This window comes from Bombina bombina, chromosome 3, assembly GCF_027579735.1.
Source record: "Bombina bombina isolate aBomBom1 chromosome 3, aBomBom1.pri, whole genome shotgun sequence".
NCBI lineage: Eukaryota > Metazoa > Chordata > Amphibia > Anura > Bombinatoridae > Bombina > Bombina bombina.
The window spans coordinates 634,587,424-634,614,093 of record NC_069501.1 but is presented as its reverse complement, the minus strand read 5'-3'; the positions used below and the strand labels follow the sequence as shown (position 1 = coordinate 634,614,093).

At 39.4% G+C, this 26,670-nt stretch overlaps 1 protein-coding gene across 1 annotated transcript in view; it reads right to left on the bottom strand.

The window, feature by feature from the left end:
• MED13 (mediator complex subunit 13) overlaps positions 1-26,464 on the bottom strand; it is a 1,182,528-nt gene extending 1,156,064 nt beyond the window's left edge. The window contains exon 1 of the mRNA XM_053707341.1: positions 25,608-26,464. Within this exon, the coding sequence (XP_053563316.1) occupies positions 25,608-25,673 (66 nt within the window). The 5' untranslated portion in view covers positions 25,674-26,464. The remainder of the gene's footprint in view (positions 1-25,607) is intronic.
• Between the last annotated feature and the right edge of the window lie 206 nt (positions 26,465-26,670).

Genomic DNA, 26,670 nt, shown 5'->3' with positions numbered 1-26,670 from the left:
AAAATGAGGCTCTGCCTATGATTAGAGAAGGCCCCCAGAGAAAAAGGTGTCCAATACAGTGCCTGCCGTTTCTTTAACATAATTCCCAAGAATAAAATAACTCCTCAAAGCTATAAACTATTAAAAATGCTTATAAATCAATCGTTTTAGCCCAGAAAAATGTCTACCAGTCTTTAAAGCCCTTGTGAAGCCCTTTATTCTTATTTAATAAAAATGGCTTACCGGATCCCATAGGGAAAATGACAGCTTCCAGCATTACCAAGTCTTGTTAGAAATGTGTCATACCTCAAGCAGCAAAAGTCTGCTCACTGTTTCCCCCAACTGAAGTTAATTCCTCTCAACAGTCCTGTGTGGAAACAGCCATCGATTTTAGTAACGGTTGCTAAAATCATTTTCCTCTTACAAACAGAAATCTTCATCTCTTTTCTGTTTCAGAGTAAATAGTACATACCAGCACTATTTTAAAATAACAAACTCTTGATTGAATAATAAAAACTACATTTAAACACCAAAAAACTCTAAGCCATCTCCGTGGAGATGTTGCCTGTACAACGGCAAAGAGAATGACTGGGGAAGGCGGAGCCTAGGAGGGATCATGTGACCAGCTTTGCTGGGCTCTTTGCCATTTCCTGTTGGGGAAGAGAATATCCCACAAGTAAGGATGACGCCGTGGACCGGACACACCTATGTTGGAGAAATGAGTGTATACTGTCCCTTTAACTAGAGATTCTCTAATGTAAAATACTATTAGGACATATTAAACAAAAACATTTAGTATAGTTTTAGCAGAACAAAAAAATATGCGTCAAACGTGTTTGCAAGGAATTTTTATTTTTTCTCTCTTCCAGACTTTGGCAATGAAGACATTGGAACTCTGATCAGCCAGTTTCAACCAGTACTAGAGGCACAGGGTGTTAATTGTTGGAAAATTGAGAATGAATGGACAGTTCTTAAGACAAGTTTATATAACAAGAATGACTGGGAGAAGCTGAAAACGGTCACCTGGCCTGAACTCAGATAAAATGTGGCCATCTTCTAAATTTGATGGACTTGATCCTAACTTTGCTAGTCAGCACATCAGAATGTGAAAGGGGCTTTTCCAAAATGAAGATGATCAAGTAACTGGCACCCCTGCCTCATAACTTAAACATTGTCAAATTTAATGATTGAAAACCTTCATTCTGCACCAGTAATCAATTTGATCTAAGTGACGCAGTAAGGCAATGGACAACAGCAGGGCCACGAAAGAGAAATGTCACATACAAAAGGTCTACAAATGAAACATCAAATTTAGTAATTGCTGAGGTTGCAGAGGTTCCAATCCCTTTTGTTCATCTTGAAAATGATGAGGAACAAGCAGACGAGTGAGGTGTCAAGACTTAATGAGGTCAACAATGTTTCATGCACAGCATAGATCAGGTACTTTCTGTATTGACTTCAATACAACAGGCTCGGTTATCAATTTTATTTTCAATATTTGCTTAAAATATATCAATACTAGTTCACTAAAAGTCTAATTTTGCACTATTCCGTTGCTTAATGATTGTATAATTGGACCAATGTCAGGAGTGTATACAAAAATAAAGAATACCAGTTTGTGAGATTATAACAACAAAAGGTGTACTTTGTCCTTTTTAATGTATAATGTACACACATGCAGATACGCACGGGCGAGTAAATTTTCTTGCGGGCTGATCATTTTTATCAGTTACTCGAGTTAATTTTTTGGGTAATCATAGGCCCTGCCATAATGTAACCTATGTATTATAATTGTAAAATGATAAGAATTTCACTATAGTGGTTAAACAGATACATCTCATTGGAAAGTCTGAAGGAAACGGTTACATATTTAAGTATGCACTTTTTGTGTTTTTGCATTTTCTGTGAGAATATATATATATATATATATATATATATATATATATATATATAAAGTTACTGCATATGAGGGATTTTTGTGGACATAGTTTTACAACATGTCGCAATTACAGTAAATATAATGAATAGCATAGTATAACATTACATATACAGACTGTTTTCATTGATGTTTGCAATTTAGTATAATTCGTTTTGCAGCATAACTTATGTATTAATAGAATGAATTTGAACATTTGAGTAAAGGTCACAACTACTTTGTACTATCTACTTTTTTAGATCTAGTTCAGTGACCAGCCCACTTCACACACCTATTGGGGAGAACCAATAGGATGGTATCAGCCTTTTTAAATAGCCGGTGTGTTTAAGGGTTAAGTAAGCAAGCAAGCTATGAGTACAGCAGGATTCCGAAACGCTTAAGCTAGTGGTTCCCTTAAAGATATGGGCACTACTGTTTTGCTGCACGTTTTAAAATGATTTGAATAAAAGTCAGTTTTATTTTATCTACAACCTGATGCTCCTCAAATTTTTCTTTGAGCAATAGTGGTGACAAGCCACCCCCATCCCCTAGCAGCTACCCAATCCACTTCCCCAGGCACTACAATTCTGCACCCTTTTATACTAGAGCTCCCAAATACTGCCCCAACATAACAGCCCAGTCGCGTGGCCTATAAAGGATTCATCCATAGCAAGATAAATGTCTCGTGTGGCAAGCAGCAGCAAGTGGCGCCCTGGATTGTCGAGCCATGCTCTACTAAAACCATGAAAGTTAAATTTTGACTTTCATGTCCCATTAAAGGAATACTAAATACTTATATCTAAAAATCTATTTTGAAGGTTTTTTTGGCTCTTTTTAAAATCAGATCCATGTGTTGAACCAACCTGTTGCAACTCACTATGCACCAAGTCAAGCTGAGGGAACTGTACCAGAAAGCTTTAAGTATACAGCATATCTAGGCATGAAAAATGCATATGCTGCTAGTTCCCAATTTAGATTTAATTTGCTTTGAATTAACATTATATTACAAACATTTTAGAGTTTAATTTTTGCTTTTCTATATGCATAACGAAAATGTGTGCAAAAGGTTTCTTCTATTCCAGGGCTTAACAAATTCCATTTCATCAACCCCTGATATTATATAAACCTTCCAGAGTTCCTAAGATTGTGTGACTGCCTTCTTAATATTTCAAAATGTCCTTAATATTTATCATGTACAAGAGCTACCACTGTATCTTACAAATAGCCCAAAGTCAAGATGTGTAAACCCTGAAGCTACAAAAATACTGCAAGCCATCCTATACCTCCAACTCTGTATTGCTGGGACAAAATTGCAGCATTGTGGATAAAGGAGTGAGGTGGGGATGTTTAACATGCAAAATCTATTCTTAGTTTTTACAAATTTTGACCCATCACTGTGATAAGTCATATTTAGTGTTAGCTGCTATCAAGCCCAGTGGACTCCGCCAGCAGCATTACCCTGCCAAAAGTAGCAGCAGTTGGATTTAGGAAAAGCTAGGGCAGCGCTGGGAAACACTAGCATCAAACTGCCCTTACAACAGCATGTAACTGCAAATTAAAGGCAGCTGGTTTTTGTGGACATGGAGTCTTGTCCAGGAGAGGAGACTACAACTGCTCTTGGTAGTTGCAGGACTTATATACATACAGAAGTAACAAATCCTGTGTTGCTGGCATCAGTAATACAAAACTAACATGTCCAGGTGACTTAGGTCTTAGAGCATGTCATTTTTGTATTAGAAAGTCTCTTTAATCATACCAGGTTTGATTGTTGCGAGCAAGGGGTTGACTAAGCTATTTTACAGGCAACCAAGAATATATTTACCCTTTGCCTACCAGTAACATACAACAACTGAAAGGACAGTATAGTCAAAATTAAACTTTCATGATTCAGGATAACGCATACAATTTTAAACAACTTTTCAATTTACTTCTATTATCTAAACGCTTTGTCCTCTTGGTTTTCCCTGATGAAGAGTAAACCTAGGTAGACCAGACTGGTCGCCAAATCCAACGTAAATTTCTTGTGGGCAAGTAAAATGTTTAAGTTACCAACCCAAACGGCGACCTCAGTAGCAAGAAAAAAAAAAAAAAAAAAAAAAAAAAAAGGGTTGTCAGTCAAATTGCCCCCCACATATGCAAACACAGAAGAAAGGGGAGGTTCTGTCAAAAGCAAAAAACAACCTCCCCTTATCTCCATGGCACTTGATCTCCCCTTGCCAGTTGCTACTTCCCAACCCCCAAGGTTGTCTGTGGGGGAAGACATCATATTAGAGCGGCGAGTGTTTTTCTGTGTGTGTGAATTAAGTATGGGTAAAGTTATGGTAATCAGCTTATGTACATTGTGCTGAAGTACTCCAGGGTCCTCTGTACATGAGTAAGCTAACAATATAATGCACTGTACAATTTTCCTGATCGCTATTGATGCTCCAAAAACTGACCTTGGCACTTCGAATAATATTCGATCTCCATGTAGCCAGTCAAATCTGCTAGCACGGCACGAACAGTCGCGCTAGTAGTTTAAAGGCAGCCGGGGGGAATTTTTTTTTTTTTTTTTTTTTAAAACATGCTTGTTATATCACTGTTCACTGTCCAGCTAAATGCAGTACCGCTCTCAGTGTGCTACAGGTTGAAAGGGTGGCAGCATACATAATCGTAAACCCCCGCTGAAGCAAAGATTAAACAAAAAAAGAAAACTAAGTTATAACCTTTTTTTCCCCTAGAGGGAAAAAGTCAGGATGTACATATAGTATTACCAAGATAATATCCCTGTTTTTTTCTACCTGGTGATAGAAAAATATTTTCTAAAGTTAAAACTTTTTTTTCGTTAATGCACAGGCCTCAAATATTAAGCAGCTTGTAGGGCATTCAAATTGGGACCTCTGTCTGCAATGCTTGTGAAATTGCAATACCACTATTTATTTTGCCTTTTTAAATAAGATATATACAAACTACATGTAGAAACGTTTGAGGGCTGGTAAGTTATGTCATTTACTCGTCTAATGGGCAAGAGGAGTTTTTGGGTAATCATAGGCACTGCTTTACTGATGTGGTGTGTGTCTTTATAAAGTACTTGTGCACATTTTTTATATGGAGGGAGGGGAAATCCATTCACCCGAGTGCCCAAAGCCACTTAAACTGGGCCTTGGTTTGCGAGTCCTGATAGTACTGACATGCTGCTCAGCAGCAGCACCTTTAGGCATCTAAAACTTTCAGGATGCCATATGACCAAAGGAGAGGTACAGTTAAATTGCAGTGCCATTAATGCCAGTGCCTATGGACCTGCATAGACACTGGCATCCAGCGCTACAGAATTTGGCAGCGCTATACAAATAAATGAGAACAATAAATTATGCTTACCTGATAATTTCATTTCCTTCTGTATGAGGAGAGTCCACAGCATCATTCCTTACTGTTGGGAAATACTGAACCTGGCCACCAGGAGGAGGCAAACACACCCCAGCCAAAGGCTTAAATACTCCCCCCACTTCCCTATTATCCCAGTCATTCTGCCAAGGGAACAAGGAACAGTAGGAGAAATATCAGGGTATAAATGGTGCCAGAAGACTAAAACTAATTTTGGTCCGCCCATCGGAGTATACGGGCAGGGGTCGTGGACTCTCCTCATACAGAAGGAAATTATCAGGTAAGCATAATTTATGTTTTCCTTCTTAACATGAAGACAGTCTATGGCATAATTCCTTACTGTTGGGAAAACTATACCCAAGTTCTAGAGGACACTGAATGATAACGGGAGGGGTAAAAGAAAGGCGGACCCTAATCTGAGGGCACCATAGGCTGCAAAACCTCTCCCCCAAAAGCTGCTTCAGCTGAAGCAAAAACATCAAACTTTTTTTTTATGTAAGGAGGACCAGGTAGCCGCCTAACAAATCTAATCCATAGAGGCCTCGTTCTTAAAAGGCCCAAGAGGAAGACACAGCTCTAGTGGAATGAGCCGTAACCCTCTGAGGAGGTCTAAGTCCCGCGGACTCGTAAGCTAAGCGTATAACACTCCTCAACCAAAAAGATAAGGAAGTCGAAGAAGCCTTCAGACCCTTACGCTTCCCAGAGTAGATAAACAAGGAAGAAGTTTGGCTAAAATCATTGGTAGCTTGAAGATAAAAACTTCAAAGCTAGAACCACATTCAGATTATGAAGTAATACTGATTGATGTTACGATCAGACACCACCTTAGGTAGAAAACCCAAGCGGGTACATAGGACAGCCTTATCAGTGTGTAACACCAGATAAGGAGGCTCACATTGCAAGGCAGTCATTTCAGACACTCTGCGTGCCAACGCAATAGCCAATAGAAAGAGAACCTTCCAGGACAACAATTTAATGTAAACCGAATGCCTAGGCTCACACGTAGCCCGTTGCAAAAACTTAAAGGGACAGTCTAGGCCAAAATAAACTTTCATGATTCAGATAGAGCATGTAGTTTTAAACAATTTTCCAATTTACTTTTATCACCAATTAAAAGGTTCATATGCCAATTTCTTAGACCTTGAAGCCCACCTCTTTCAGATTGCATTTTAACAGTTTTTCACCACTAGAGGGTGTTAGTTCACATATTTCATATAGATAACACTGTGCTCGTGCACGTGAAGTTATCTGGGAGCAGGCACTGACTGGTTAGACTGCAAGTCTGTCAAAAGAACTGAAAAAAGGGGCAGTTTGCAGAGGCTTAGATACAAGATAATCACAGAGGTAAAAAGTATATTATTATAATTGTGTTGGTTATGCAAAACTGGGAAATGGGTAATAAAGGGATTATCTATCTTTTAAAACAATACAAATTCTGGTGTAGACTGTCCCTTTAAGAAAGATTAAAACTCCAAGGTGGAGTGTAAGATCTATACACAGGTCTGTTTGCACATCAGGGAGCTCAGCGAGCCTCCGGTGCAGCAAAACAGAAAGGGCCGAAATGTGTCCCCTCAGGGAACTGGCAGAAGGCCCTTCCTCAGACCCTCCTGGAGAAAGAAAAGTATCCTGGCAGCCTTAACCTTATGCCAGGCTAAACCACGCTCTTCACACCTTATGATAGATGAAACGATTAACAGGGTTACGAGCCTGAATGAGAGTGTCAATAACCCTCTCAGAGCAACCTCTCTTGGCTAAGACTAAGTGTTCAATCTCCATGCAGTCAGCCTCAGAGAATCTAGATTTTGTTGAACAAAAGGACCCTGTTCTAGCAGATCCCTACGACAAGGTAACTTAAAAAGGAGAAGATGAGGACATCCCCACCAGGTCCACGAACCACATCCTTCACAGCCACAACCCATATCCAGGTAGCTTGGAATTGAGCCAGGACGCCATGAGATCTCTCTCCAGCGTCCCTCATTTGTTGCAAATCTCTGCAAACACCTCGGGATGGAGAGACCATTCTCCCGGATGAAAGGATTGCCTGCTGAGGAAATCCACTTCCCGGTTGTCCACACCCGGAACGTGGATCGCCGACAGCGATAAGTTGTGGGCCTCTGCCCATTCCAGAATCCGAGATACTTCCCTCATTGCTAGGGAGCTCCTCGTTCCCCCTGATGGTTGATATAAGCCACCAAGGTTATGTTGTCTGATTGGAATCTCATAAACTGGGATGAACCCAGAAGAGGCCAACCCTTTAGAGCATTGAAGATTGCTCGAAGTTCCAAAATGTTGATCTGGAGCAGAGATTCCTCTCGAGTCCACAGGCCCTGTGCCTTCCTGGAACCCCAAACAGCTCCCCATCCTGATAGACTTGCGTCCGTAGTCACAATCTCCCAGGAGGGTCTCAAGAAGGATGTCCCTTGGGACAGGTGATCTGGACAGAGCCACCAGGAGAGCAATTCTCTTGACCGGTTGTCCAGAGAAATCTGTTGAGACAGATCCGAATGATCGCCGTTCCACTGTCTCTGCATGCACAGGAGTAAATCAGAAAGTTGCTTAAAATTGCATGCTCTATCTGAATCATGAAAGAAAAAAATTGGGTTCAGTGTGCCTTTAAGGAGGTCTGGAGGGCAAGACAAGCAGAAGTTAGCTTGTAACTTCTTTGGTCTGTAAGGAATATCCTCGTGGATATGGAGTCTATTATAGTACCCAGGAATTCCACCCTGGAATTAGGAATAAGATCTCTTTCCTAAGTTTATCTTCCACCCATGAGATTGAAGAAGAAAAAGGAAGAGATTTTGAATGGCCTACTGCCAGGCAACAAGATGGTGCCTGAACCAGAATATCGTCCAAGTATGGAGCTACTACTATACCTCTGGTTCTGGCAACTGCTAGCAGAGCCCCTAGAACCTTCGTAAAAACTCTTGGAGCAGTAGCTAGACCAAACGGAAGTGCAATAAACTGGAAGTGCTGGTCCAGGAAAGCAAACCTTAGGAACTTGAAGTGTTCCTTGTGGATTGGAATGAGAAGGTAAGCATCCTTCAGATCTATAGTGGTCATGAACTGTCCTTCCTGAACTAAGGGAAGGATGTAACTTATCGTCTCCATTTTGAACAAGGGGAAAGATAGGAATTTGTTTAAGCACTTTAGGTCCAGAATTGGGCGGAAAGTTCCCTCCTCCTTTGGGACCACAAAAAGGTTTGAATAGTACCCCAGACCTCTTTCTGCAAGAGGTACTGGGACAATGACTCCTAGGGAGGAGAGATCCCTCACACACCCCAGAAAGGTTTCTCTCTTTTCTGGAGACAGAGATTTAAACAAAGCGCTGAGCTTAAAGTTACAACTTGCCACACCTAACCACCTACCTAAAAGTGGAACATGGAAAAAGATTACAAAAAGTAATTACAAAAGAGGGCACTAAAAAGCTAGATGTAACAAACACATTTATTCTTAGACATCTAGTCGGATACGTATAAGATACAATGTAAGAAGATTAAAAAAAATTCTTATTAGCAAAATGTTTACCTAAACAAACAATATTGTATAAAGGGACGTCTCCCTATGTGTTAAAAAGCAAATTGCAGAATGTACATACGCAAATTTAGACAAAAACAGGCATAGCAAATGCAAGCATTGAATAGATCAAATATAGAAAAAGATTGGATTTTCCAAAAATTATTTAAAATACATTAAGAAATATACCACCTTAAGAGAAAAAATATATATATTGAAGAAAAAAACAAAAAACAGAATATTTTCTGTAATGAACGTGTCCTCAACCTTATACCAGGGAAATAAGTATAGCTTCCAAATCAAATGCCCGTGTTTTCAGACAGATGTTATCACAAATATCAGATTATTAGTATGGCCACAATGTAGCAAATATTCCACTGGGTAGAGATAACTTCAAAACCAAATTGTCCGTAACTTCAGACAGGAGATATTGTCACAAATATCATCAGAGTGTATAGTTTGCTCCTATATATATGTGAAATGAAACAACCCACGCTTAGCGTGTATTACGCGTGGGTTACTAGGTACCTAGTGGGAAAAAAAATGCAGGACAACAGCTTAGCTTCTACGCATTTCACCCGTGGTAGTGGGCTTTTTCAAGATCTTTTTTTCCACTAGATACCTAGTAACTCATCAGAGTGTTATATGGCCACAAGTTAGCAAATATTCAACTATGTGAAGATTTGTATAGTTTGCTCCTATATATATGTGAAATGAAACAACCCACGCTTAGCATGTATTACGCGTGGGTTACTAGGTACCTAGTGGGAAAAAAATGCAGGACAACAGCTTAGCTTCTACGCATTTCACCCGTGGTAGTGGGCTTTTTCAAGATCTTTTTTCCACTAGGTACCTAGTAACCCGCGCGTAATACACGCCAAGAGCGGGTTGTTTAATTTCATCAAGCATTGGACTGCAAACATTATAGCTGCCGGGTCCTTTTTCGGTAATCATACGCACCGGAACTGAGTTTCAACCTAGAAACAGAAGCAGTTACTTGGAGGAAGAGGGGTGAGTGATATTGCTTCAACTGTCTCCAGAAGGCGAGCAGTGCTTCAATTTCTGTCAGGTTGTTAACCTTGATTTGGTGTGGTGTATTATAAGACCGTCTCAAGAAGGTTTAATTTATCTCCTTAACTGAGTTATTTTGTATATATACACAAATATATATGTATATATATTTGTATATTTTGATTAAAGTAAGCAACCCGCTCTTAGCGTGTATTACGCGCGGGTAACTAGGTACCTAGTGGAAAAAAAGATCTTGAAAAAGCCCACTACCACGGGTGAAATGCGTAGAAGCTAAGATGCTGTCCTGCATTTTTTTCCACTAGGTACCTAGTAACCCACACGTAATACACGCTAAGAGCGGGTTGTTTCATTTCATGTATATATATTAGGAGCAAACTATACAAATCTTCACATAGTTGAATATTTGCTAACTTGTGGTCATATAACACTTCCCCTGTCTGAAGTTACGGACAATTTGGTTTTGAAGTTCTCTCTACCCAGTGGAATATTTGCTACATTGTGGCCATACTAATAACCCAATGATATTTGTGATAACATCTTCTGTCTGAAAACACGGACATTTGATTTGGAAGCTATAATTATCTCCCTGGTATAAGGTTGAGGACACGTTCATTACAGAAAATATTCTGGGTTTATTTTTTTTATTTTTTCAATATATATTTTTTTCTCTTAATGTATTTTAAATAATGTTTGGGAAACCAATCTGTCTCTATATTTTATCTATTCAATGCTTGCATTTGCTACGCCTGTTTTTCTATAAATTTGTGTATGTAAATTCTGCAATTTGCATTTTAAACACACATAGGGAGACGTCCCTTATACAATATTGTTTGTTTAGGTAAACATTTTGCTATTAAGAATGTTATTAGCGTTTAATCTTCGTACATTGTATTTTATACGTATCCGACTAGATATCTAAGAATAAAATGTGTTTGTTACATCTAGCTTTTTAGCGCCCTCTTTAGTAATTACTTTCGTTCTCTCTTTTCTGGCCTGGAAGACAGGTTTGATAGGAGGAATCTGCCCCTGGGTGGATGAGGCTTGAAACCTATCTTGTATCCCTGAGCAATGACCTCCAGGACCCACGGGTCTTGCACGTTCCCAAACCAAGCGTCTAAAAAGAGCGACAGTCTGCCCCGCCCCCTACACGATCCAGAGCCGGATCGGGGGCCTCCCATTCATGCCGACTTTGTCTCGGCGGGCTTCTTGCTCAGCTTAGATTTATTCCAGGACTGAGCCGGCATCCAAGTCACCTTGGATAGCTCTGGCTTTTGCGGAGGGCTGCTGACGTTTTATAAGAACGAAAATTAGGACCTTGTCCCTTAGGCTTGTTCTTATCCTGCAGTAAAAAGGAACCCTTGCCTCCAGTAACCGTGGAGATAATTGAGTCCAGTCCTGCAACAAATAAAATCTTTCCCTTAAAGGAGAGGGAAAGAAGTCTGGACTTCAAAGTCATATCCGCAGACCAGGACTTCAGCCAGAGTGTCCTATGGGCTTGAACAGAAAAACCTGAAGCCTTAGCATTCAGGCAAATAATTTGCATATTTGCATCACAAATAAAAGAATAAGCTACCCTTAAGGCCTTAATTCTTTTCTGGATCACATCAAGGGGACCCGTCACCTTTATACCCCCAATGGCTGGGGCACGCACCACCTCCTATGACCCAGGCCAAACAGAGAAACCTCTTCTTCTCCGGTAAACCGCACGGTCAGGAAATAGGAAATAAGTGTGACCACACCCAGTCATGTGGTGCGCAATGCAAGACTGCCCCTGCTATAATAGAAAAAAAAAAGCGCCAAGCCTTTCAGGCTGCGCAGCTCTTAAAACGAAAGTAAAACCCTGTACATTCCAACAAATGCCTGAGCCTCATCTTACACATGTCGCAGCATAAATCAAATAAACGTATGTGATTAATCCCCCTCCGGAGATATTAACCCTTGACTCCATACAGATAAAAGGAGCCACACTGTGACCCTGTCTTCTTGAGTTATATGTGTATAAAAAAATGAAACGATCTTACCGGAATCCTTCATAAGGAACTACTCCGAATCTTCTGACACTTCTCTGCTAACCTACTGTGACGAAAGGCAAAGAATGACTGGAAAAACACAATTTATGCTTACCTGATAAATTTATTTCTCTTGTGGTGTATCCAGTCCACGGATCATCCATTACTTGTGGGATATTCTCATTCCCAACAGGAAGTTGCAAGAGGGCACCCACAGCAGAGCTGTAATATAGCTCCTCCCCTAACTGTCATAGCCAGTCATTCGACCGAAAACAAGCCGAGAAAGGAGGAGCCATAGGGTGCAGTGGTTACTGTAGTTTAAATTTAAAAATTACCTGCCTTAAAATGACAGGGCGGGCCGTGGACTGGATACACCACAAGAGAAATAAATTTATCAGGTAAGCATAAATTGTGTTTTCTCTTGTAAGGTGTATCCAGTCCACGGATCATCCATTACTTGTGGGATACCAATACCAAAGCTAAAGTACACGGATGAAGGGAGGGACAAGGCAGGTACTTAAATGGAAGGAACCACTGCCCGTAAAACCTTTCTCCCAAATATAGCCTCCGAACAAGCAAAAGTATCAAATTTGTAAAATTTTGAAAAAATATGAAGCGAAGACCAAGTCATCGCCTTGCAAATCTGATCAAAAGAAGCCTCATTTTTAAAGGCCCAAGTGGAAGACACAGCTCTAGTGGAATGAGCTGTAATCCTTTCAGGAGGCTGCTGTCCAGCAGTCTCATAGGCTAAGCGGATTAAGCTTCTTAGTCAAAAAGAAAAAGAGGTTGCCGAAGCCTTTTGACCTCTCCTCTGTCCAGAGTAGACAACAAACAAAGCAGATGTTTGACGAAAATCTTTAGTAGCTTGTAAGTAAAACTTTAAAGCACGGACCACGTCCAGATTGTGTAACACAAGGATGGAACCACAATCTCTTGATTGATATTGTTAGATACCACCTTAGGTAAGAACCCAGGTTTGGTACGCAGGACTACCTTATCCATATGAAAAATCAGATAAGGAGAATCACATTGTAAGGCAGATAGCTCAGAGACTCTACGAGCCGAGGAAATAGCTACCAAAAAAGAACTTTCAAAGATAAAAGCTTGATATCTATGGAATGAAGAGGTTCAAACGGAACTCCTTGAAGAACCTTAAGAACCAAGTTTAAGCTCCATGGTGGAGCAACAGGTTTAAACACAGGCTTGATTCTAACTAAAGCCTGACAAAATGCCTGAACGTCTGGAACATCTGCCAGACGCTTAACTAGCTGACAATCCTTTTTCCAAACCTTCTTGGAGAAAAGATAATATACTAGCAATCCTGACCTTACTCCATGAGTAACCCTTGGATTCACACCAATAAAGAGATCTACGCCATACCTTATGGTAAATTTTCCTGGTGACAGGCTTTCGTGCCTGTCTTAAGGTATCAATAACTGACTCGGAGAAGCCACGCTTTGATAAAATCAAGCGTTCAATCTCCAGGCAGTAAGCCTCAGAGAAATTAGATTTGGATGGTTGAAAGGACCCTGAAGTAGAAGGTCCTGTTTCAGAGGCAGAGACCATGGTGGAAAGGATGACATGTCCACTAGATCTGCATACCAGGTCCTGCATGGCCACGCAGGTGCTATCAGAATCACTGATGCTCTCTCCTGCTTGATCTTGGCAATCAGTCGAGGGAGCAGAGGAAACGGTGGAAACACATAAGCCAGGTTGAAAGACCAGGGCGCTGCTAGAGCATCTATTAGTGTCGCCTTGGGATCCCTGGACCTGGATCCGTAACACGGAAGCTTGGCGTTCTGGCGAGACGCCATGAGATCCAGCTCTGGTTTGCCCCAACAATGAATCAGTTGTGCAAATACCTCCAGATGGAGTTCCCACTCCCCCGGATGAAAAGTCTGACGACTTAGAAAATCCGCCTCCCAGTGCTCTAGACCTGGGATATGGATAGCCGATAGGTGGCAAGAGTGAATCTCAGCCCAGCGAATTATTTTTGAAACTTCTAACATCTCTAGGGAACTTCTCGTTCCCCTTTGATGGTTGATGTAAGCTACAGTCGTGATGTTGTCCGACTGAAATCTGATGTACCTCAGAGTTGCTAACTGAGGCCAAGCCTGAAGAGCCTTGAATATCGCTCTTAGTTCCAGAATGTTTAATGGAAGGAGAGACTCCTCCTGAGTCCACGATCCCTGAGCCTTCAGGGAGTTCCAGACTGCACCCCAACCTAGAAGGCTGGCATCTGTCGTAACAATTGTCCAATCTGGCCTGCGAAAGGTCATACCTTTGGACAGATGGACCAGAGATAGCCACCAGAGAAGAGAATCCCTTGTCTCTTGGTCCAGATTCAGTTGAGGGGACAAATCTGTGTAATCCCCGTTCAACTGAGCATGCATAGTTGCAGCGGTCTGAGATGTAAGCGTGCAAACGGCACTATGTCCATTGCCGCTACAATTAAGCCGATTACTTCCATACACTGAACCACCGAAGGGCGCGGAATAGAATGAAGAACCCGGCAGGAATTTAGAAGCTTTGAAAACCTGGACTCCGTCAGGTGAATTTTCATTTCTACAGAATCTATCAAAGTCCCTAGAAAGGAAACTCTTGTGAGTGGGGATAGAGAACTCTTTTCCTTGTTCACTTTCCACCAATGCGACCACAGAAATTCCAGTACTACGTCCGTATGAGACTTGGCAATTTGGAAGTTTGACGCCTGTATCAGGATGTCATCTAAATAAGGGGCTACTGCTATGCCCCGCGGCCTTAGGACCACCATAAGCGACCCTAGAACCTTTGTAAAGATTCTTGGGGCTGTAGCTAATCCCAAGGGAAGAGCTACAACTGGTAATGCCTGTCTTGAAAGGCAAACCTGAGAAACCAATGATGATCTTTGTGTATCGGAATGTGAAGATAAGCATCCTTTAGATCCACTGTAGTCATATATTGACCCTCCTGGATCAGTGGTAGGATGGTACGAATAGTTTCCATCTTGAACGACGGAACTTTGAGGAATTTGTTTAAGATCTTTAGATCCAAAATTGGTCTGAAGGTTCCCTCTTTTTTGGGAACCACAAACAGATTTGAGTAAAAACCCTGTCCCTGTTCCTCCTTTGGAACTGGATGGATCACTCCCATAACTAGGAGGTCTCGTACACAGTGTAAGAATGCCTCTCTTTATCTGGTGTGCAGATAATTGTGAAAGGTGAAATTTCCTTTTTGGGGGGGGAAGCTTTGAAGTCAAGAAGATATCCCTGGGATATAATTTCCAACGCCCAGGGATCCTGAACATCTCTTGCCCACGCCTGGGCAAAGAGTGAAAGTCTGCCCCCTACAAGATCCGTTCCCGGATAGGGGGCCGTTCCTTCATGCTGTCTTAGAGGCAGCAGCAGGCTTTTTTACCTGCTTACCTTTTTTCCAGGTCAGGTTTGGTCTCCAGACCATCTTGGATTGAGCAAAAGTTCCCTCTTATTTATTATTAGAGGAAGTTGATGCTGCACCTGCCTTGAAGTTTTGAAAGGCACGAAAATTAGACTGTTTGGCCCTAGATTTGGACCTGTCCTGAGGAAGGGCATGACCTTTTCCTCCCGTGATATCAGCAATAATCTCCTTCAACCAGGCCCGAATAGGGTCTGCCCCTTGAAGGGAATGTTAAGTAGCTTAGATTTTGAAGTCACGTCAGCTGACCATGATCTAAGCCATAGCGCTCTGCGCGCCTGTATAGCAAAACCAGAATTCTTAGCCGTTAGTTCAGTCAAATGAACAATGGCATCAGAATAAAAGAATTGGCTAGCTTAAGTGTTCTAAGTTTGCCAAATATGTCATCCAATGGAGTCGCTACCTGTAAAGCCTCTTCCAGAGACTCAAACCAGTACGCCGCAGTAACAGGGGCAATGCATGCAAGGGGCTGTAGGATAAAACCTTGTTGAATAAATATTTTCTTAAGGTAACCTCTAATTTTTTATCCATTGGATCTAAAAAAAAAAAAGCACAACTGTCCTCAACAGGGATAGTAGTACGCTTTACTAGAGTAGAAACTGCTCCCTCCACCTTAGGGACTGTCTGCCATAAGTCCCGTGTGGTGGCGTCTATTGGAAACATTTTTCTAAAAATTGGAGGGGAAGAGAACGGCACACCTGGTCTATCCCATTCCTTATTAATAATTTCTGTAAACCTTTTAGGTATTTGGAAAAACATCAGTACACACCAGCACTGCAAAGTATTTATCCAGTCTACACAATTTCTCTGGCACTGCAATGGTATCACAGTCATTCAGAGCAGCTAAAACCTCCCTAAGCAACACGCGGAGGTGTTCAAGCTTAAATTTAAATGTAGAAATATTAGAATCAGGTATCTTTCCTGAGTCATTAACATCACCCACTGACTGAAGCTCTCTTTCCTCAGCTTCTGCATATTGTGAGGCAGTATCAGACATGGTTCTTAAAGTGTCAGTATGCTCTGCATTTTGTCTCACCCCAGAGCTATCTCGCTTACCTCTAAATTCAGGTAGTCTGGCTAATACCGCTGACAGTGTATTATCCATGACTGCCGCCATGTCTTGTAAAGTAAACGCTATGGGCGCCCTAGATGTACTTGGCGCCATTTGAGCGCGAGTCCCTTAAGCGGGAGTCAAAGGGTCTGACACGTGGGGAAAGTTAGTCGGCATAACTTCCCCCTCGTGAGATTCCTCTGGTGAAAAATTTTTTAAAGACAGAAAATGATCTTTATTGCATAAAATGAAATCAGTAAATTTGGTACACATTCTAAGAGGGGGTTCCACCATGGCTTTTAAACATAATAAACAAGGAGTTTCTTCTATGTCAGACATGTTTATACAGAATAGCAATGAGACTAGCAAGCTTGGAAAACACTTTAAATCAAGTTAACAAGCAAATATAAAAAACGGTACTGTGCCTTTAAGAGAAACAAATTTTGTCAGAATTTGAAAAACAGTGAAAAAATGCAGTAAATCAAACGAAATTTTTACAGTGTGTATAATAGGCTAACAGAGCATTGCACCCACTTGCAAATGGATGATTAACCCCTTAGTTCAAAAAACGGATCAAAAAAACGAAATTGACGTTTTTTAACAGTCACAACCAACTGCCACAGCAAGCTGTGGCCCTATCTTCCCCAATAAACGACTTTGGAAAGCCTTTGGGCCCTTTAGAGATGTCCTATAGCATTCAGAGGGCCTTTGAGGGAAGCTGGATGTCACAGTTTGTAATTTTAACTGCACCAACTGTAACTTTTATACTACAACAGTGGAAATTGTTTCTAGTCAAAATTTAAGCCAGCCATGTGGAAAGAACTAGGCCCCAATAAAGTTTTATCACCAAAGCATATATAAAAATGATTAAACATGCCAGCAAACGTTTTATATTGTAAATATCATAAGGGTATTACCCCTGGGAGTAAGCATGATACCAGACGTTATTAAATCACTGTATTCAGGCTTAACTTACATTAATCCGGTATCAGCAGCATTTTCTAGTGTTTTCCATCTCTAGAAAAAATTATAACTGCACATACCTGATAGCAGAATAAACTGCACGCCATTCTCTCGCTGAAGTTACCTCATCTGTGTAATCCCCTCAGACATATGTGAGAATAGCAATGGATCTTAGTTACAACCTGCTAAGATCATAGAAACCTCAGGCAGATTCTTCTATTTACTGCCTGAGATAAAATAGCACAACTCCGGTACTATTTAAAAATAAACTTTTGATTGAAGAAAATAAACTAGCTATATTTAACCACTCTCTCCTACAACGTCCTTGCTTGTTGAGAGTTGCAAGAGAATGACTGGCTATGACAGTTAGGGGAGGAGCTATATTACAGCTCTGCTGTGGGTGTCCTCTTGCAAATTCCTGTTGGGAATGAGAATATCCCACAAGTAATGGATGATCCGTGGACTGGATACACCTTACAAGAGAAATGAGGGAAGTGGGGGGGGGGGGGTATTTAAGCCTTTTGGCTGGGGTGTCTTTTCCTCCTCCTAATGGCCAGGTTCAGTATTTCCAAACAGAAAGGAATGATGCCGTGGACTCACCTCATATTAAGAAGGAAAATAATAAATGTATTATTATTATAATAATTAGTGTTCTGCACACCTGAAGGCTGGACAGCAAGCACTAGACACGCGTGTCCTTACTCGCTGGTCCCCACAATGTCTCTTCCCCAGAATCAAGAACTCTTCTATGTCAACTTGCTGCAGCCTAATGCAAGGTGGCTGCAAATTGTATGTCTAGGGACCAAGTACTTTGTTACGTTAATATGATACGTCTTCTGCCAATCTGCCCCTGGAGAGCCAGCAAAGTACAGGATCACTGCATTTACCTGCCAGGTTCATACATTGACAGCCAGCACGGTTTACATCGATATATGAACAAACTTTCAAAGTAAATATTTTATATAAATGCAAATTTTATTTTTATTTCTGGATGCGATTAAAGGCACGTAAAAAGCCACAATAAAATTCTCTACTGGGTTGGAGCTTTTTATTTTTGCCTTATTGTGTGCTCAACACTACCAATTGGTGGCTATGCACATAGCCATGTTCAGCTCTGGAATTGCAGCATGCTGTGTTTACAAAGCTAACTGTGTATTTAACCCCTTTGTGAGTTAAATATACAGTTCTGGACAAGTAATAATGCAATCATAAAATGTTCAGATGCATAATAGCATTTTACTAAGGATTTTTATTTCCCATTAAGTATTATTTTGGCTACTCAAGTGGCAGTACTAACATTAGCTTTATCCTCTCACTGTTAGGCAATTTAAACTCAACAAATCTGTTTAAAATTTAGAACCCAGTAAAAATATTTAGGTGCCAGACCGTAGCCTTGTCAGCTGCAGACTTAAAGACAGATTGGCTCCTCCAAATGAGGCAAGTAGGTGGTAGAGTTTGGCTACTGAAAAACAGCTTTGTTTTAAAAAAAGGTTTAGACTTGATTTATGTTATTCTTTAGTATGAGAAAAGAAATGTTTTGTAATTACAAGTTGTTTATTGCATCTTCAAATAGTCTTAACAAAACAAAAAATTACATTGTCTGAATTGTTATAGATAATCTAATTTTTGCATTACTATACCTACAGTATGACCACAACTTATAGCAGGGAGACAGGTTCGCAATTAGTGAACCTGTTTTCCTGTAATTGCCACTTGCGATGCAGCAGCATTGCATGGCAATATTTAAACATTGCACAAGAAGTTTATATTGCAATGCTGCCCCCCCCCCACTCCTGCACAATCAATTGCACAAGAACAGAGAATGTCAATGTAGTCCTATGTATAGCATTGAAATATCTTTAAAATATGTGGTTTTAACTAGTAACCAATTAAAAGGGACAGTGTACCCTAAAGTTTTCCCCCCTTTAAAAGGGACAGTATACTATAAAATTGTTTTCCCTTAATGTGTTTCCAATTACTTTTTTTTTTTTTACCAGCTGCAGAGCATAAAATGTATGAGATTTGTTTTTAAGGTTTATTTGTGTATATGAATTAGCTGATTTTGTGGTTTGAAGCCATAACCTTATAAAGCTGGGGGCGTGCCTAGGCAGAGGCCATGAGCAGTCACATAAACTAAGGCTCCGGCAAAGACTCTGATAATCCACTACTTCAGCTAAGCATCCTATCTTTTTAACAAGGCAACTAAATGATCTTAAGTAAGCTGCGCAGATCCATAGAAATACTGCTGAGAACGGAACCTGTTCCGCCATTTTAATAATCTTGTGTCGCTAATCCAAGGGGAAGAAGCAGAGGATCCCGCTCCGACTTCAGGGGGGCCAGATCCTGACAAGGTGGTCACTGCACAGATAACAGCTTACTCACCTATGACGAAGCGTATACTAATGGGACCTAGATCTGACGATATACAGCAAACAATGACAAGAAGCAGAGATCGTTTCTGGAAAGGTGAAAGACTTTCAGTGGCTCTTGAGGGAGGTGCGGACGGCATCCCTGGGGGCTGCTGTTATAGTCTGATACCAGATCGGAATATAACGGCTCCTAATATAGCAACTATTGAAGGTGCTTTTCCAGACCGTGAAAGACTTTGCTCCAATTTCTTTCTATAGTACCTTGCTTGAGATGTCGCTTTCCCTGGGTTATATAGCCCTCTGGAATTCTATTGGGATGATTGCATGGCTACTCATGCTCCGTTTAGCTACCCCACTAGCAGAGGTTCTTCTACTGTGCCTTCATGACCCGCGCAGCATAGGCTGAGGAATTGCCATTGGGACAGAAGAGGAATGCCACTTATTTCTCCATTGTTACCAAACCTTGAACTTGTTTTACACTAAGTACTGTTAAAAGTTATTAAAAAGATAGTATACAGTTTGCACATAGCAAATGATTTAATCCTAATCTCACCTTTGCTGTGGCATTTGAGGTAAAGTTTAGTACTGTTCTTGGACTGTTTATATTAGAATTGCGTATGGGGAGGTCACTTTATAGAGACCTAATATACCACAATAGTGGCAATATATGGAGACACCTATTATGGCAATATCAGTTTCTAGAATTTTTCACCAATTTTGCTTTGTTCTCTTGGTATTCTTAGTTGAAAGATAAACCTAGGGAGGTTCATATGCTAATTTCTAAGCCCTTGAAGGCCGCCTCTTCTCTCAGGGCATTTTGACAGTTTTTCACCACTAGAGGGTGTTAGTTCATGTGTGTCATATTGATAACACTGTGCTCACACACGTGGAGTTGGAGCAACATTGGAATTAGACTATACCCCAATAAGAGATTATACATATTATAAGAGAAGGAAATAGTATGAGTGTTGATTAGTCGAGTGTACTTCCACAAGTCTGAAAAGTGGTGATTACCCGCTAAATATTACATTTTGTTTCCATACTATAATTAATTGCTAGGGTCCAAAGGTGGATTCATCCTAATATAAACAACATAATAATTGGCTAAGTAAAATATATATATATATATATATATATATATATATATATATATATATATATATATATATATATATATATATATATATATATATACACACACATATATATATATATATATATACATACATATACACATACATATATATACATATATACATACACTCTCTCAAAGAAAAGAGGTCCGGACACCAGCTCAAAACACGTAATCCACTTTATTGAAAAGTAATAGCGTAATCGTAAAAACAGCAATAGGCAATGCAAATAAATGAAAGTGCAAATGTAAAGCGTAGCTATGGCCTGGATGGTGGGGCTGTTAGGAGCACTAGAAAGGGTATGTATGTATATATATATATATATATATATATATATATATATATATATATATATATATATATATATATATATATATATATATATATATATATATATATATATATATATATATTCATTCATCATGCCCAAGAGTGGCTCTATATCACCCTAGTTCCCTCCAGTGATACAAGCTATTAGGTATAGGTCCAAGAGTGGCCTAAAGACCAGTCAAGAGGTGTATAAAACCAAAACAAATGAGGTTTTGTGGCTATATGTTTAGTTGGAAATGCAGATAAACTTGTTCAAACCTGTATTATTGTAATATGCATTCCTGCAATTGTTGTATATGTGACAGAACATATATCTTGTTATATATTAAAATTGTATAAAAACCTCAATAAATATCTTAATGGAAAAAAGAAAAAAAAATGGGTTGAGCTTGTAGGTGTAATCAGATCTCATTACTTTATCACATTGTGTACTTATACCTGCTTCTTATCTTATATATGTCTGTAAAACAATCACCAATATTTGGAGAAAACAACGGAAAATTAGCATATTACCTTCTCTCTTCTATACCCCATTGGGAGTGTAATTTCTTCTTTCAGGATAGGTGGGGATACCACAGGCTAAATCAACTATTTCAAATGCCAATATAAGGGTAATGGAAATACTTGTAAACAATTGAATATACTCCAGCAGGTAAAGTGGATCATTGGGAACAAATTATAAAAGGGTAAAAGAAAATAAGTAAACTGCCCCTTTAATGTGTTTCCAATTATTTATTTTAACCCTTTAAGGACACAGCCTTCAGTTTGCTCAATTGTTTTATGACAGAAAAATTCCATCATATGTCCTTAAGAGGTTAAAGGGACATGAAACCCAATTTTTTTCTTTTGTGATATAGAAAGAGCATGTCATTTTAAACAACTTTCTAATTTACTTCTATTATTTCATTTGCTTCATTCTCTTGATATCACTTGCTGAAAAGCATATCTAGATATGCTCAGTAGCTGCTGATTGGTTGCTGCACATAGAGGCCTTGTGTGATTGGTTCACACATGTGCATTGCTATTTCTTCAACAAAGGATATCTACAGAACTGAGCAAATTAGATAATAGATGTAAATTGGAAAGTTGTTTAAAATTACATGCCCTATCTGAATCATGAAAGTTTAATTTTGACTAGACTGCCCCTTTAACGAATGCAATGTATGACATTGTTTACAAATAGCTGATTTTGCCTATGGTATCCAGTGAAAGATTGTATACGTTTGAATTAGCTATAAAAAAAATGCAGTGTAAAAATAGCCAGCAGAATAAATTACACTCCCAGCAGGGGTTATGAGAAAAGTAATAACTAGAGCTGCAACAACTAATCGTCATAATTGATTAATTGGTTTGCAATTAGTTGGTCTGTGCACAACACTAGCTGCTTCACTCCAATGAGCTCCTGCACATGGTATTGTGTTTTATGGTTATGTCCTTAGCCTAAAGGACATCTACTTTTCACTTTTTCAGGACAGTATAAGTTTACAACTACCCCTGGCTTATGTGCAACCCAGATAGAATAGTCATCATTTGGATTTTTTATATTAAATCTGGTGATTTGGAACTATGCTTTTCATGATATAGTGCTGAGCTTGTTGTTTACACCTAGCCCCTAGATTGATGGGAGTTATTTAAATTGATGTGCACTATTATCTGTTTGCACAATTATTAGCGTATTGCCGATTATATGTACTGTATAAATAAATGTGTAAGGCTTTGTCCTGTTATTGAAATACAGACCTTAGCGCTTCTGATTTTGTTATTTTTTTAATAAATTGTGATAATATGTACCAGATTTAACCTTTAAAAGTATATATTCGTTATTTTTAGAGCGGACTAGATATTTCCCCTAACCTTATAGCTGGTTATTTACCATTGCATATAGATATTCAAGATATTTTTATGTTAGAATGAAGTCAATGGTTACTTTATTGAAAAGCCCCTTGCCAAGGTAGAAAACACTTAGCATTGGTGAAGAGCTAAAAAAGATAAATATCCCACTTTGGTAAAATTGGCAAAACCCTACTTATACACCTCAACAGCCTTTTCTCTGCTGCAGGAAATACAGTTGCAGAGAACCAGCAGCCTTAGCCAGAATCATGTGGACATGTTGAGATTTTTGCATTTCAATGCAAAGTTTCAGAAAGAGTGAATAACAAAATGTTATTAACAGTGATAGTCTAACTCTTTCTAGTTCTACCTCTTTTCAAACAGTTTGTGGTTTTGTTTTGTTTAATTATAAAACTGTGCTCTGCTGCTTAAAAATTGAAGAAACAGTTGTGTTAATGTAAAGTTTTAGTCTTAAGTTTATATTTGTAACACTCATTATGTGGATTTTACTTAAAACATAGAAAACAATTATTGATTTTCTTTTTATCCAATTAGTCGATTAATCGAAAAAATAAATCGGCCGATTAATCGATTATGAAAATAAGTTATTTGCAGCCCTAGTAATAACATTTTAATATTCAATTGTTCTGTTTAAGTATTATTCTTTGGAATACAGACATATTCAGGGACAGTCTATACCAGAATTTATATATTTTTAAAAGATAGATAAACCCTTTATTACCCATTCCCTAATTTTGCACAACCAACAGTTATATAAATACACTTTTTTCCTCTGTGATAACCTTGTATCTAAGCCTCTGCAAACTGCCCCCTTAATACAGTTCTTTTGACAGACATCCATTTAGCCAATCAGAGCTGGCTCAACCTTAACTCCACATGCGTGAGCACAGTGTTATCTATATGACACACATGAACTAACACCTTCTATTGGTGAAAAACTGTCAAAATGCCCCGAGAGAAAAGGCGGCCTTCAAATGCTTAAAAATTAGCATATGAACCTCATCTAAGAATACCAAAAGAACAAAGCAAAATTGGTGAAAAGGGTAAATTGGAAAATTGTTTAAAATTACATTCTCTATCTAAATCATGAAAGTTTATTTTGGACTAGACTGTCCCTTTAAGAACACAGCTTCAGTTTGCTCAATAGTTCCATGATGGAATTATTCCGTCATTGAGGGGATAAGATAAAAAAGCATGTGTGTGTACAGAAAATGATAAAAGAAGATCCGATTTACCTACAAGCACAGAATCAGCTATTTCATGTACAAAAATAAATGTATAATATTTTATACTTTGCAGCTGGTATAACAAGTCACTGAAAACATGAAGGGAAAAAAACTATTTTGCATTGCACTGTCTAAGCACAGCCTTATACTTTATTAGAGAACTCACCATGATTCACAAAAAAAAAAAAAAATGTAATAAAATCCTTTGCATGAAGTATGGATTAATGAGAATGAACCAATCAAGTATGGGTGGAAAAAAAAAAAAAAAAAAAAAAAAAAAGCCTGACAGAAAAGCAAAAAAGAAACAAAATAAGATGAAAGTGCTGAATGGATAAAACAGTAAGGAATTCAAGAAGGTGAGAACAGCTGGGACACAGAAAGGGGAGGAGAAAACATTTGAAGTAGAGGGTTGTGGATCCTATAAGACAGGGCCAGGGCCAAGCCCAGCGGGACAGCCAGGAAAATGGCTGCTTCTTGTATTCCAGGCTTCACTTTTATAGAGTAAGACTATAAAAACAAGATCAAAAGAAAGGACAGAGGCTCTGAATGCTAACAAACACAGGGTTGAGTTTAGAAGTACAGCTGTGCAACACATTAACCTAGAAGTGATAGGAGGATGCATAAAAAGCAAGAAAGGCACAAACAGCATCAAATACTTTCAGTCCACATGCACTTAGGACACATACGAAAAAATAAACTTCAACTACTTAAAAAACGTGATAGCAAAATATACCTGGAGATAAGGAAAGAGTTTACACTACATGACTAGTGTTGCATTCACAAATGATGTAGTATATAATGTAACAAGTGGGTAATCGGTATTTAATATCAGGTATAAATATACATATCAAGTTTTGAAAGGTTATTTCCAGGTCTACAAAAACATGAGTTACTTTGTCATAATAGGCAAAAGTTTTCTCCTTCTGTGTTTTTAATGTGTTACTCTTTTTACTACAAAATTAGTGCAATTGTGTATCGCTACTTATGTAGCCTGCACTACACAGATGATTTCAATAATAATAATAAAAAAAAAGTATCAGTAAATTGTGAACAGAAAACTTTACATGGTATATATCGAAAGTATAAACAAGTACATTTGTTAAGAGTAGACATTGAGGTGGCCATAGAAGATATATGTGTAAAGCCTAATGATTTGGCGTCCGTGGTAATCTGACAGATTGTGTGAGTACCCATGCCTGTGTGTTTATGTATGCATTGTTGTAGTCGCGGACTTTACAATTAAAGATTTGTGGAAGTGCAAAGAGTGAAAAGGTAGTTTTACAGCAGTGCCAAAACATGCATATAAAAGTCAAGCACAAATCTAGACATCACGTTGTGTACACAAGCTCTGCGCCTACCCATATGTGAATTCACCAGACACTGACGTGAGTGTGACTGTGCACATGTCCACACATATAAGCTCAGGTATTTATATACTCACCAGATAGAAGAGGTTGGAGTGGCAATCCTCCAGACTGGCCCCGTTCGGCACAAAACATGAACTCATCCTCACAGCCAGAGAACACACGCCATTATCCCACCCCAAACGAGAGAAGAAAAACACACAGCAGCTGCTGCTGCACAGCCACCAAACTACAAGTAGCACTGTAATAAAATATATCCAAGTCACCAGAAAGGAGACACCGAATACAATAAAAAAAATCCACAACTCCAGAGGATTTAGGGTGGAGATAGGTCTGTAGGTCAATTCATTGTGGTTTATGATACAAATAAAATAACTAATAGATTAACATCAAGAGTTACTTGCTGCTCAGCCCTGTGTGTGAGCTGGGTGTCACAGAGGGGAGGTCCGGGCACAAAACGGATATATCCTCACACTCCGCTGCTTATAGCTCACAGAACGCGGAGCACTTTAGCGTTCCGTGGTCTCTTGAAGGTAAAAACTGGGTCTTAGCACCATTGGCGTCCGGGTGGTGTCTCAGTCCTCGCTCCCCCGCCGCTGTTACCCCGGCTAGGGGCGCAGAGCATGGCGGGAACCGTTTAGACACCGAAGGCCCAAAATACAAAGTTTTACTAAAAAGTAGAAATAAAGAAAAATGCAATCAGAGTGGAAACAATTCCTGACGTTTATCTATTATTTTCCTCAAAGGTTCGCCATTTTCTCCCCTCCTTCTCCTGAGTAGACACAATTCCGTGTGGTGCGTGTTCTTATCCCAATTTTCCGCACCGGTTTGTAGTGGGGGGAAAATGAAAATATGAGTATCAATAAATAATGGGATTAGGGTCAGGATAGGTTTCCCATTTGAATTCACAGATTCCTTTCTTTAATGGCGGCCGTGTAAGCAGCTCGGCCTTTTCCTATGGATTGGTCCAGGCAGCGCTATGTGACCAAGAATTGCAACTGCTGATTGGTTATTACGCACTGTGTACAAGGCGATTGAGAACGAAAACGAGCAGATTTGTTGTGGTTAATGGCCACTAGGTGGCGAAGTTTAACTAAATGGTCGGTTTCTTGTACAGCACCCCGTGGTGGAAGTGTACTG